The 13727-nt window shown below is 42.1% G+C and overlaps 1 protein-coding gene across 1 annotated transcript in view; it reads left to right on the top strand.

Annotated features, from left to right (window-relative positions):
- Positions 1–13727, top strand: part of LOC126272338 (venom dipeptidyl peptidase 4-like) — a 281131-nt gene that overhangs the window by 216437 nt on the left and 50967 nt on the right. The window contains exon 12 of the mRNA XM_049975126.1: positions 5568–5769. Within this exon, the coding sequence (XP_049831083.1) occupies positions 5568–5769 (202 nt within the window). The remainder of the gene's footprint in view (positions 1–5567; positions 5770–13727) is intronic.

Raw genomic sequence — 13727 nt, 5'->3', positions numbered from 1 at the left:
CTTCAATCTCTCAAATTTGACCTTAATAGTCGTTTCACGGATATACATAGGAGGACGCAATGTATTGGTTGATTCTTCTAGGAACTTACGCTCTAAGAATTTTAATGGTGATCCACACCGCGATTCACGACGCCTCTCTTGCAATGTCTACCACTTCAGCGGGCTGAATCTCTGACGGTTTCGCGCATGCTGAATGAAACTGTGACGAAACGCGCTGCGCTTCATTGGACTTTCCCTGTTTCTTCTATCAATCCCGTCTACTACGGATCGCACACTGAAGAGCAATATTCATGTGTTACTCGCACGAGCGTTTTGTAATCTGCCTACATCGCGGGTACACTGCCTTTCCTGAGGATTCACACATTAATCTCTTTGCATCTGCTTTACCTGCGATAAGTTCTATGCGGTAGTACAACTTTCAATGGCTCATTACGCATATTACCCGACATTTAATGGCTATAAGCTCTTCCAGAGATTGCTCAGCGCTCGTGCAACCATGCAAGAAGCGTCTTTATTCCTATACATTTCCAAATCTTTGTTTGTTGATGCTGGCGATGGACTGCCAACCCCTGCACCAAGCGTCAACGGCTCTCAGGTCTTCCTAAATTTCGCTGAAATTTCCTAGTGATGCCACTTCTCTGTGTGTAAAAGCATCATCCGATTTGTAGCCGGTCCTCATGAACACCATCTCCCCATCTTTCGCCTGGACTACCAAGGGATCTTCTCCTGCGGGGAGTAAAATCCATGGATATCGAAGGTCATCAGTGTTTATTATTTTTTTTATTATTTTTTCATCAGTCTTCTGACTGGTTTGATGCTGCTCGCCATGAATTCCTCTCCTGTTCTGCTGGGACAACCTCTTCATCTCAAAGTAGCGCTTGCAACCTACGTCTTCAATTATCTGCTGGACCTATTCTAATCTCTGTCTTCCTCTACAGTTTTGCCCTCTAGTACCATAGAAGTCATTGCCTCATATATTAACAGATCCCCTGTCATGCTGTCCCTTCTCATTATCGATGTTTCTGTCATATTCCTTTCCTCTCCGAGTCTGCGCAGAACCACCTCATTCCTTACGTTATCAGACCACCTAATTTTCAACTTTCTTCTGTAGCACCACATCTCAAATGCTTCGATTCTCTTCTGTTCCTGCTTTTCTTGCTTCACTGCCGTACAGTGCTGTACTCCAGACGTACATTCTCAGAAATTTCTCCCTCAAATTAAGGCCTATGTTTGGTACTAGTAGACTTCTCCTGGCCTGGAATGCCCTTCTTGTCATTGCTAGTCTGCTTTTGATTTATTCTCAATCCATTCTCTGTACTCATTAGATTTTTCATTCCATGCTACAGATCATGTAATTATTTTCCAGTTTCACTCAGGACAGAAATGTCATTAGTGAATCGTACTATTGATATCCTTTCAACGAGAATTTTAATTCCACTCCTAAACTTTTCTTTTATTCCCATAATTGTTTCTTCAACGTACAGATTGAACAGTAGGGGTGAAAGATCACATCCCTGTCTTACACCTTTTTTAATCCGAGCACTTCGTTTTTGGTCATCCTCCCTTATTATTCCCTCTGGGCTCTTGTACATATTGTATATTACCCGTCTCTCCCTATAGCTTACCCCTATTTTTCTCAGAATTTCGAACGTCTCTCACCACTTTACATTGTCGAAGCTTTTTCAGGGTCTAGGAACATGTCTTGATTTTTCTTTAGTCTTGCTTCCATTATCAATCCGAACGTCAGAATAGCCTCTCTCGTCCTTTTACCTTTTCTATAGCCGAACTGATTGTCATCTAGCACAGCCACAATTTTCTTTTCCATTGTGTATATTTTTCTTCTCAGGAACTTTGATTCATCACCTGTTAAGCTGATTGCGCGATAATTCTCGCACCTGTCAGCTCTTGTAGTCTTCGTAATTGTGTGGATGATATTTTTCCGAAAGCCAGATGGTACGTCGCCAGACTCATACGTTCTGCACACCAAATTGAAAAGTCGTATTGTTGCCACAACCCCCAATGATTTTAGCTGCCTGTACAAACAGTTTCGTTCTAATCAGGTCTACATTATATGGTCTGTTTGAGATATCATCCAGCTTACAGTTACGCCGGATCCTCTATTTCCCCGTGACTCCATCTTGTACCGAATCTTAGATCTTTCTCAAGACTGTCCGCTTGAAAATGAGAAGTTACGTTGATCCTTTTTTCCCAAAATTCCGCAACAGTAGACCTCTACAGGTTTGATCAGTGTTTTGTACAACTGGATTCCAGAATTCCTTGAAAGATTACGCAATTTGAAAAGCTGACCCAGACTGAAGTACGACCTGTTTGTGGCTTGAATCCTCGCTTTGGTTTCTGGTTCACATAATGCGTCCTTTGTAAAGATCATACTTCTCCCACAGATAATTAAAATTGTGAACACTTTTGTAGAACTGGGTTCCGCCTACCAGTGACTGGAGCTGGTCTGTTGTAAAGGAACGAGTTCTTCTTTTGACTACATACTCGATCTTCGAGTCATTCACAAGGAGACCATCCTTGCTCGCTGCTGGGAATGATCAGGACGCTAAAATAGGAGAAATTTGGAGCCACAGTGTCTCGTTTCTTTGCACGTCGGTTTGTAAACACCATGTGTTCCCAGTGAGACGGCGGGCAGTGGATTGAGGAGTAATGATGTATATGTAAATCTTAACTACACTGCTCTCCTTCATAGTGTAACTGCCCTCAGAAATATTTTTCGATGTGCCAAAGAGGCATTAAGCATGATTTTACTAGAATTTCCGCGTAAAACAATTGTCGATGGGTGGTAATCGTAGAGATGTAATGAGAGGACACGGCGTTGCGGACTTAACGTTGTAGGTTGCTTTGAAACCGGCGCTGCCATGTTAGTTTACCCAAAACATTAGCAGACTATTGCTTACCGTTCTTAATTTCTGTCATGTGTACGCAGCATTTGTATTGAATAATATATTTTACGGTGACTTTCTCAATAATACAACATCAGGAAGGTATTTTCAGGCAAGTCTATGATTTAAACTGCCTCTTTGATCCAGTAATACAACGGATTTCGCCTCGTTAACGTAATATTTTTTTTTGTTATAAGTATCGAATTCTGTATCGATCAATACAGAAAGTGAAACTACCTGGCAGATGAAAACTGCGTGCCAGACCGAGACTCTAACTCGGGACCTTTGTCTTTCGCGGGCAGGTGCTCTACCTCTGAACAACCCAATCACAACTCAAGAACCGTCCTCATTTCATTCTGGAAACATGCCCCAGCCCAAAGCTGTGACTAAGGCCGGTAATAAACTCTCAAATATCTTTGTCAAAGAAATTTGGTGGTGTAATAGGGAACTTTGTCAAATGTCGTCAAATATTTGTTCAAATCTAGGGCGTCGTCGTAGATTTGATCAAGCTACAAAGCTGGTATTTTTTGCCGATGATACAAGTATAGCTATCACACCCAACTGACAAGAATTAACTGGTGAAATTATAAACGATGTTTTCTTAGAAAATCATTAAGTGGTTCCCTGGAAATGGGCTCTCATTAAACTCTCACAAAACACAGACTAAACAGTTCCACACAGTAAATGGAATGACACCATTAATAAATACAAACTGTGATCAGAAATCGGTAGCTAAGGTAAAGTATTCCAAATTTCTATGCGTATGCATTGATGAGGGTTGAACTGGAAAAAACACACTGAGGGTCTTATGAAACGTTTGAGTTTAGATACTTATGCTATTAGGGTCATTGCAAATTTTGGCGATATACATCTCAGTAAATTAGCTTACCACGCCTATTTTCATTCTCTGCTTTCGTATGGCATCATATTCTGGGGTAACTCATCATTGAGTAAATGAGTGCTCGTTGCACAAAAGCGTGCATTCCGAATAATTGCTGGACCTTATGCAAGATCATCTTGCAGACACTTATTTAAAGAGCTAGAGATATTCACTGTAGCCTCACAATATATATATATATATATATATATATATATATTCACTTATGAAATTTGTTATTAACAATTCGAACGAATTCAAAAGTAATAGCAGTGTACATGGCTGAAACACTAGGAGAAAGTATGATCTTCACTTCTGAAGGTTAAATCTAACTTTGGCTGAGAAGGGGGTAAATTATGCTGCCACAAAAGTCTTTGGTCACTTACCTAATAGCATCAAAAGTCTGACAGATAGCCATACAGCATTTAAAAGGATATTAAAAGAATTTCTTAATGGCAACACCTTCTACTCCTTAGATGAATTTTTGGATACAGTAAGTCGGTAATTTCCACAAACCCCACAAAAAAAGGATTAAGTGGCATGTAATATTTTGTGTAATGTAATATATTGTATAGACACCTTTTATTAACCTGGCACGTTCCACATCATTACGAAGTGTCGTATTGGTGATCTATGGAACAAGTACTAATCTTATCCAATGTAATCAAAGAAGTCGCTTGTCTTCTGTTCACTGCAATGTGACACGTTACCACGTAGAGCGCTAGCATTGCTGCAGCGTTCTGTCCTCTGTAGTGTTTTCATAAACATTGCCGGTAAATAGCGCTAAACAACGTGAGGCACCCTGAATACAAAAATATGTTAAGAAGATTGGAGACCTGACCTGAGCTGACCTAACCTAACTCTCTCCTGTGCAAGGAATCTGAGTGTTGCAGTGAGTGTCTTCTGCAGATGTAGCAGTTCTTAATTGAGTATTGTGCTTTGTGATACAAGGATACGCTTCACTGAGCACATACAGAAATGTATGCTCATTCATTCTTAAGAAACTGGTGTACGACTTGTCGTCCTCCACTATAAGCTCACGTGACAAGTTTTGTTGAATGCTCTTATGGTGTCGTCGTAAGACCCACGGCTTCATCCAGGTACGTTTCTTTTTTTTCCGCCGCTTCTCTTCCGCATGTGCACACAGTGCAGTTGTGGCACATGCAACTGCTGAGGTTAATAACAAGTTGTTGTCGTCAGCTATCTTGAGCTTTGACAAAAAATATGATGACAGTGTAATACCACTTTTTAGCGCCACGTCAAAGATCTTTGTCAAATATATTTGATCACATCTTTGATCAGATCTTTGACAAAGAAATCTGATAGTGTAATACCAGCCTAAGCCATGTTTCCGCAGTATCTTTTCTTCCACCAGTGCTGATCTTGCAAGTTTCGCAGGGATGTTTGGAAGGCAGGAGACGAGGTACAGGTGGAAGTAAAACTACGAAGACGGCTCGTGAGTCGATCTTGGGTAGCTGAGTGATGGAGCACTTGCCCGCGAGAGCCAAAGCCCCGAGTTCGCGTCTCCGTCCGGCACACAGTTTTAATCTGGTAGAAAGTTTCGTGTCATCGCACACTCCGCTGCAGCGTGAAATTTGCGTCCTGAACACATAAGTGTTCCCCTACTCTGCCACGGTAAGTGGCAGTATCGACAGTGGTAAAGCACAGCCGTGTGCATAAATTCGTGTCGATGTTGGCTTACGCAGCGACTGTCTCAATTTTCACGCACTTCTAGCAACTGTCGATGATTAAGAGGGGAGCTTAATGATACCAGTTCTGTACGACAGAAAGGGCGAGGAGCACCAGGGCCAGGCAGCTGGTGTGGACGGACAACGCGGATCTGCGCCAGAAGCTGGCGTCCAAGGCGAAGCCGCAGGTGGTGGACACGTGGGTGGAGGTGGCCGGCGGCGCGAAGGCGCAGGTGCGGATGTTGCTGCCGCCCGACATGGACACGTCCGGAGCCGAGCAGCGGCCCGCGCTCGTTCACGTGTGAGTAGCCCGCACCACGCACCACGCAGTCTGCTCGCTCTGCGCAATCACAGCCTGAGACAACTTGCCTTCAAAAGCAGTCCCTTCACAGCTGCAGCACCTCAAGTGGCCAGCCCCTCCCCCTCCCCCCCTGCCCCCTCACACACACACACACACACACACACACACACACACACACACACACATACACACACATGCACACAGAGAGAGAGAGAGAGAGCGCACATTCTACATAAAATTAGTTGATGATAGGCTTAACCTTAACATTCCCAGTTGCAAAATTTCGAAGTAAATAGCTGTTATACGCTAATTTCTGTGTGGTTGCAGATGACAAACTGTGAAACAAAGCAACTGCAATAAACGACATAAAAATCTATTAAATCCACAGCATGTCGTAATAAGGTATATACCAGGTGATCAAAAAGTCAGTCGAATTTTGAAAACTTAATAAACCACGGAATAATGTAGATAGAGAGGTAAAAATTGACACACATGCCTCGAATGACATGGGGTTTAATTAGAACTAAAACAGAAACAAAGTTCACAAAATGTCCGAGAGATGGCGCTGGACAGCAAAACGTTAGTGACTGCTACCGTGACGGGTGAGAGGTACGCCGATATGTTACATAATCGCATCGTCCCCAGCCTGGCTGATAAACATCTGATGGAACGTACGATGTTTATGTATGATGGCACTCCACCCCATATTCCTAGACGCGTGAAAGATCTCTTGCGGGCGTCGTTTGGTGATAATCTTCTGCCCAGGTTCCCTAGACCTCAGTCCGTGAGATTATTGGCTTTGGGGTTACCTGAAGTCGCAAGTGTATCGTGATCGGCCGACGTCTCTGGGCATGCTGAAAGACAACATACGACGTCAATGCCTCATCATAACTCCAGACATGCTTTACAGTGCTGTTCACAACATTATTCCTCGACTACAGCTAATGTTGAGGAATGATGGTGGACATATTGAGTATTTCCTGTAAAGAACATCATCTTTGCTTTGTCTTACTTTGTTATGCTAATTATTACTATTCTGATCAGATGAAGCACCATCTGCCGGTCATTTCTTGAATCTTTGTATTTTTTGGTTCTAATAACACCCCATGTCATTCCTAGCATGTGTGTCAATTTGTACCTCTGTATCTACATTATTCCGTGATACTGACTTTTTGATCACCCTATATATAACACCCTATATGTATATAGAAAACGTTGTTTTCCAGATGTACAAACTGTCTTAAGAACTCATTTATGTCGCTACTAGCAGTAAACAGCACCTTTGCTGTTTTATAGAAGTTTATAGAAAGTAGTTGAACACTCTAGCAGTTGCAAAGAAAATAACTTGCTCTAACAAAGCCCTGATTACTTGGGCTGTGCCGCAAGGCTCTGTTCTGGGCCCTTTCCTCTTTCTGCTTTTTATTAATTATCTTCCCCTAAACCTCCTAAAATTTCTCCTATACTATTTCCTGATGATACATTTCTGTTGTTCAATAGCACATCAGTGCAACAAATGAGTGACCAAATATCCGATTCAATGAGAAGGCTGCTTTCTAGGCATCACAGAAATAAACTGTTGTTCAATGAGAATAAAACAGCCCACATGCTCCTCTATCTATCATAAAATCACACCTTACTCAAATGACACCCGTAGTAATACAACGCCATGAAATCAGTTAAGTTGAAGCAACGAAAGTTTTGCGAATGTGTGTGGATAACACTTTGAAGTGGGATGTGCACAGGGGTAAAGTACTGAGTAAGCTGAGCAGCCTCTGTTACGCTGTTACAATTCTCAGCCAAACTTTCAACACAGATACATTAGGAACAGTGTACTTTGACTTAGTTCATTCCTTTTTAAAATACAGCATTTCCTTGTGGGGTTATCATACAAAAAATCTTTATAATGCACAAAAGGCTATTAAAGATAATGAAGCAAGAACATCCTAGAGCATCAAAAAAGCCAGTATTCAAAAACTTGAAGCTTTTACTAGTACCCTGTACTTATATCATGGGAAGTCGTGTTTGTTACAAAACATGTACTCCACAACAATAAACAGGGATATTCATGATCACAATACGAGAACAAACTTGATCATTCACTTCTGCCCCAAGCACTAAGTAGATGTCAAACTGGTGTAATAAATCTAGGTACTCAGCTGTACAATAAACTTCTTATGACCATAAGAAGTAGTAAAGCTCTATCATTCAGGAAAAACAAAAAGAACTACTTATCACACACTACTATTACTCCACTGATGAGTACTTAAAGTCAAATTTACCTTATCCATCCAAAACTACTTCCCAGAAAAATAAAAATACAAGCTCACTAATCATCAAATAACACATTAAATTTGATTTTACCTATTCTTAATCTGGTTATATATACTGAAATAAACTGCACAGTAAGTCAGTTGTGTCAGGGCTATACAGAAATAAGACTATATGTTCTTACTTACTGCAGTTTCTTCATTCCCATCATGCAATGTAAGCCCTCATACATTACTGTTACTTCATCTTCTGTGCATCCCCATACAAATGTAAACTGTCTCCTATGTGTATTTAGCTTTGTCAGTTTTATGTCAATTACCCATATTAACTGCACCATATGTATATTTAGCTTTTTCGCAATTTTTATGCCTTCATACGTTTAAGCTTATGTATTTAAAATTATTTAACTTTAATACTGTTTCTAGTATGTCTTACAACATTAAACAGTCGCCACACAGCTACTGTAAACCATGTCCTATATCTTTGTATAGTGAACACCACAATATGCCTGGGGCAACAAATAAATAAATAATAAAAAAGTTAAAGATGCTGAACCTCCAGAGAAACACGTCTGGGAAGTATAAATAAAACGAAATTTTTATGCTCTAGGCGGACCCCTCACAAAATCAAACCAAGGAAATTGATATTTGGTTACCAATGAATTTCAAATGTATGAACATATTTTTTTATCACTTGTTAACTTTAACGAGAAAGACGGCAGTCTTCTTTGACATCAACTAATCTTCCATTGTTGAGAGAATAGATAGTGGCTGCCATTCGAGTATTGTTGTCCAAATGTTCATAAGGTAGTCTCTTCCTGTACTTTTTTTTTTTCACAGATGTCTCGAAAAGGAACCTCACACAGTTATTTGGAGTTGAACACGCTTTGCCTTCGAACATCCTGGACCAAAAACGGCTTTTTTTTATTTTTTACAAGAGCTTAAGTATTTTCAGAGCTTGAAGAAAGCTATCTGGAAGATAAATAGTTTTGAAAATCTGTCAGTTCAACTCATATTGGAAATTAAAATGCATCACCACCTGAGTACAGCGCTCTTCAGGATTAATCTCTCTAAAATGAGATTTGGCAAACTGCAACATTTCAAATGCTTTTGTAGTCCTGGATACGTTTGTAAATTGAGTCCTCAAATCTGAAAGAGTTTGTTGTTGTAAGGAGATATTGAAGAGCTTTGCTTGTCAGGGTATATTTCGAACAAGCAAAGTGTTTGTGTTCACCTTGGAAGATATTCCCTTTTTCTGTGCTTAATTATTTAAACTCGAAATGAAACTTCGCTCGGTGCTTTATTCCTATCTAATGGTTGGAGCTTTAAGTCTGGTTTATAGCTGACTTACCGTTTCTTTCCTTGGAAAAGAATCAGTTGGGCAAGCCTTTCAATCCCTAAGTGAACCGTTTTGAAGTGACGTTCGCCCTGACCTTTCTTCCCCACTGACACACTTACATGCAGCGCAGTAAACACAGGCATTTGCCCTTCATATGGGTAAAGAAGTCACCAGTTTGCAATTGCGAATCTGAGTGCTAAGTTTTTTGCCATTTACTTAGAACAAACCTAGCTTATCATCAGTAAATCAAACTATCCACAATAGAAAATGTCTAATATACGCACGAAAAACATAGCGTGCGCAAACTCAAGCTAACACACTGGGTGACAAAAGCCATGGGATAACGATGTGATCATATACACATGGCGGAAGTATCGCGTACGCAAGGTATAAACGGGTAATGCGTTTCCGGAGCTCCTATTCGTACTAAGGTTATTCATGTGAAAAAATTACCAACGTGATTACGGTCGCATGACGAGAATTAAGATTTTGAAAACAGAATGGTAGTTGGCGCTAGACGCACGTGGGTGACATTCCATTTTGGAAATCGTTAGGGAATTCAATATTCCGACATACATAGTGTCAAGAATGTGCGGAGAATACCAAATTTCAGGCATCACCTCTCACCGTGAAGAACGCAGTGGATGACGGCGTTTACTTAACGTCGGAGTGCAGCGGTGTTTGCGTAAAGTTGTCAGTGCTAACACACAGGTAACACTGCAGGTATCAGTGTGGGACGTACGTCGAACGTATTCGTGAGGATAGTGTGGCGAAATTTGACGTTAATGGGCTGCGAAAGCAGATGATCGAATCGAGTTCCCTTGTTAACAGCACAACGTCGCCTACAGCGCCTCTCCTGGGCTCGTTAAAACATCGGATGTATGTCATCCTGAACGGGGTGACTTCAACACAAAGAAGCGTAACTTCAGGTGTGCCCCAGGACAGCGTAATAGGTCCGCTGCTTTTTACGGTTTACGTAAACGATCTGGTTGATGGTATTGATAGCGGCATTCGACTGTTTGCCGATGTTGCAGTAGTCTACAGGAAAGTTGTTATCAAATCAATGAGAATTTGCAGAAAATAAACGCGTGGTGTAACTACTGGCAGTTTTTTCTCAATATTAGTATGTGTAACCTATTGCGTATAACAAGGCGAAAATACCCATTAATGTACGAGTACAAAATAAATGCCCGGTCTTTGGAAGCAGTAACATCCGTCAAGTACCTGCGTGTGACTGTTCGAAATGATCTCAAAGGGAATGATCAGGTTACAAAAGTAACGGGTAAAGCGAACTCTAGATTGCGGTTTTTTGGTAAAATCCTGAAGCGATGCAGTCCTTCAACAAAGGAAATAGCTTACAATACGTTAGTTCGTCCAGTCTTAGAGTACTGTTCGTCTGTTTGGGACCCCTAGCAGTTGGGTTTGATTCAAGAGATTGAGAAGGTCCAAAGAAGAGCGGCAAGTTTCCTGACTGGTACATTTAGCCATCGCGAGAGCGCTACATAGAAAGTTTGAAGTGGGACACACTTGAAGATAAACGGCGCGCTAAACGGAAGGTGCTGCTCACTAAATTCCGAAATTCGATCTTCGCCGAGGATGTAGAACGTATATTATTTACCACCAACTTTCATATCGCGCAATGATCACCATTCAAAGATAAGGGAAATTAGAGCTCGAGCTGAGGCGTTTAGACAGTCATTTTTCCCTCGCGCGATCCACGAGTGGAACAGAGGGGGAGGGGGGGGGGGTGACTTTGGCGCGAATTGTGCCCTCTGCCACACACCACTTGGTGGCTAACAGAGTACATATGTAGATATGTAGATCTAGCATGGACTCTATACGTCAGGAAAACCGTAACCTGGTCCTATGAGTCCCGATTTCAGCTGGTAAGAGCTTATGGTAGGGTTAGAGTACGGCATAGACCCCACGAAGCCATGGACCTAAGTTGTCAATAGGAGTCTGTGAAAGTTGGTGGTGGCTTCGTAATGATCTAGGCTGTGTTTACTTGGAGATCTGGTCCAACTGAACCGATCATTAAGTGGAAATCGTTATGTTCGGCTACTTGGAGACCATTCGCAGCCATTCATGGACTTCATATTCGCAGACAGTGGAATTTTCATGAATGATGGTGTGCCACGTCACGGGCAACAACTCTTCGCGATTGGTTTGGAGAACATTCTGGACAGTTCGGGCGACTAATATAGCCACCTAGAACGCCCAACATGAATCCCATCGAACATTCATGGGACACATTCGAGAGATCCTTTCGTGCACAAAGTCTTGCAGCGGCAACACTTCGCAATTATTGACGACTGTGCAGGCAGCATGGTTCAATATTTCTTCATGGGACGTCCAACACTTTGTCAATTCAACGCCGAGGAAAGGGGAGTCCGACACGAATTAGGCGGTATGCCATGACTTGGCACCTCAGTACATAACCAGCTATGAGACTGACAATCTAGTGTTCTTGACTGATTAGAGCACTTGCGGGGAAGAATCAAGCAGTTGCTTCTTTGACTACGCTCCGAGCTCAGTGGAGCAATCTAGGCTAGCCAACGTGAGCGTTGCTGCGTTCTACCAAAAATGTCCCCGCAAATTACTAGTAGCCCTCGATTGACGGTTTTGACATCACTTCCGGCCGGGGTGGCCGAGCGGTTCTGGGCGCTACAGTCTGGAACCGCGTGACCGCTACGGTCGCAGGTTAGAATCCTGCCTCGGACATGGATGTGCGTGCTGTCCTTAGGTTAGTTCGGTTTAAGTAGTTCTACGTTCTAGGGGACTGATGACCTTAGACGTTGAGTCCCATAGTGCTCAGAGCCATTTGAACCATTTTGCCATCACTAAGCTACCCTTTAGTAACAGGAGAATGCCATGTTATAAAACAAAAAACTCACCTTTTTGGCAGTGTAATTGTGCGTCCACATGTCATTTTTCCATTTAACCTTCTTGTGTTTATAATCCCAGCGGCACGAACATCCTTCCATATATTTTGGAGGGCGTGCATCATAGCACATTGCTTCTCTGGTGAGGAGGGAACCATAAACATTCACTTCATTAAGGCAGAGGCCATCATAGTTTTTTCATAGTCGCCTAAAGCGGACGAAATGTCGACTGCGGCCTGTATTATCGTCATTTGCAATACTTGCAAGCCAGAAGGAAAGCTCTGTTAGAAAGACAAGAAACTAAGGTCAGCATTCCGTGTTAGCCATTGGTGAGTGGTACACAATACACAAAAACAAAAAGCAACCAACATATGTATTCACTAAAAAAGTTATCGAACAAGACAGATCAGACCTAGTGTGCACAAATCTGAATCCCACGATCAAAACAGCAAGAAACGTTAGGTTTGCAAGATATCATGACTGTTTGGATTTATTGGGTTATACCATAAGTTCGTAGCGTTTCTTCGTAAATTAATAAACACAATAGATAAAGGTAATAGAGTCTTTTTGCCGAGCGGTCTAAGACGCTGGAGTCATGGACTGTGCGGCTGGTCCCGGCGGAGGTTCGAGTCTTCTCTCGGGCATGGGTGTGTGTGTTTGTCCTTAGGATAATTTAGGTTAAGTAATGTGTAAACTTAGGGACTGATGACCTTAGCAGTTAAGTTCCATAAGATTTCACACACATTTGAACATCTGAACGGAGTCTTTGGTCATCAATAATAGATATTGTCTTTCACTGTTCACAACAGACTTCCAACTCTGGTGTAACTTTTCGATTCACGTGGTTTTGAGGCGAAGAGACCGTCGAGCCATGTTCGGAGTGCATTTTCATCCGCAAAAAGGACGTTTCTTGAGCGCTGTTCGATAGAACGGAAAAGTGAAAATCTGAGGGTGGAATATCACGTGAATAAGGTGGTTGCGGAATTATCCCCAAATCAACTCCTGTAGAGTGGTTTTTGTTAGTCTAGCAGAATGCGGGCGGGCGTTGTAGCAGAGTAACATCTCTTCGCGCAATCTTTCTGGTCGTTCCTCTTAGACTGCGCCTCAAAGACGTCTTAGTTGACTGTAAGTGTCAGCAATGATGGTTACACCTCGGGGAAGTAATTATTTGTGCACCACACAGCCGCAGTTCCATCAGATGCATAACACTATCATTTGTGGGTGCTCTTAGGTCTTCTTACGGGGTGTTGCTGCCTTGCTTAGGCTCAACCAATCCTCTCTCTTCCTTATGTTAGCGTAAATACAGCGTTTCTTGTCACCATTTTGATGCAGGATAGGAATTGTCGGTGTCGTTCACGAGCCAATTGATGATGGACAGGGAGAGACGCACCTATGTCCACCCACTCTTTTTTATGATTTTGGCTGGGAGCATACGGTGCCCAACACCCAATTTTTGAACCTTTCACATTG

This window comes from Schistocerca gregaria, chromosome 5 (genome assembly GCF_023897955.1).
Source record: "Schistocerca gregaria isolate iqSchGreg1 chromosome 5, iqSchGreg1.2, whole genome shotgun sequence".
In the NCBI taxonomy this organism is placed as follows: Eukaryota; Metazoa; Arthropoda; class Insecta; order Orthoptera; family Acrididae; genus Schistocerca; species Schistocerca gregaria.
Note: the sequence above shows the minus strand (reverse complement) of the source record. Positions and strands in the feature narration are given on the sequence as shown.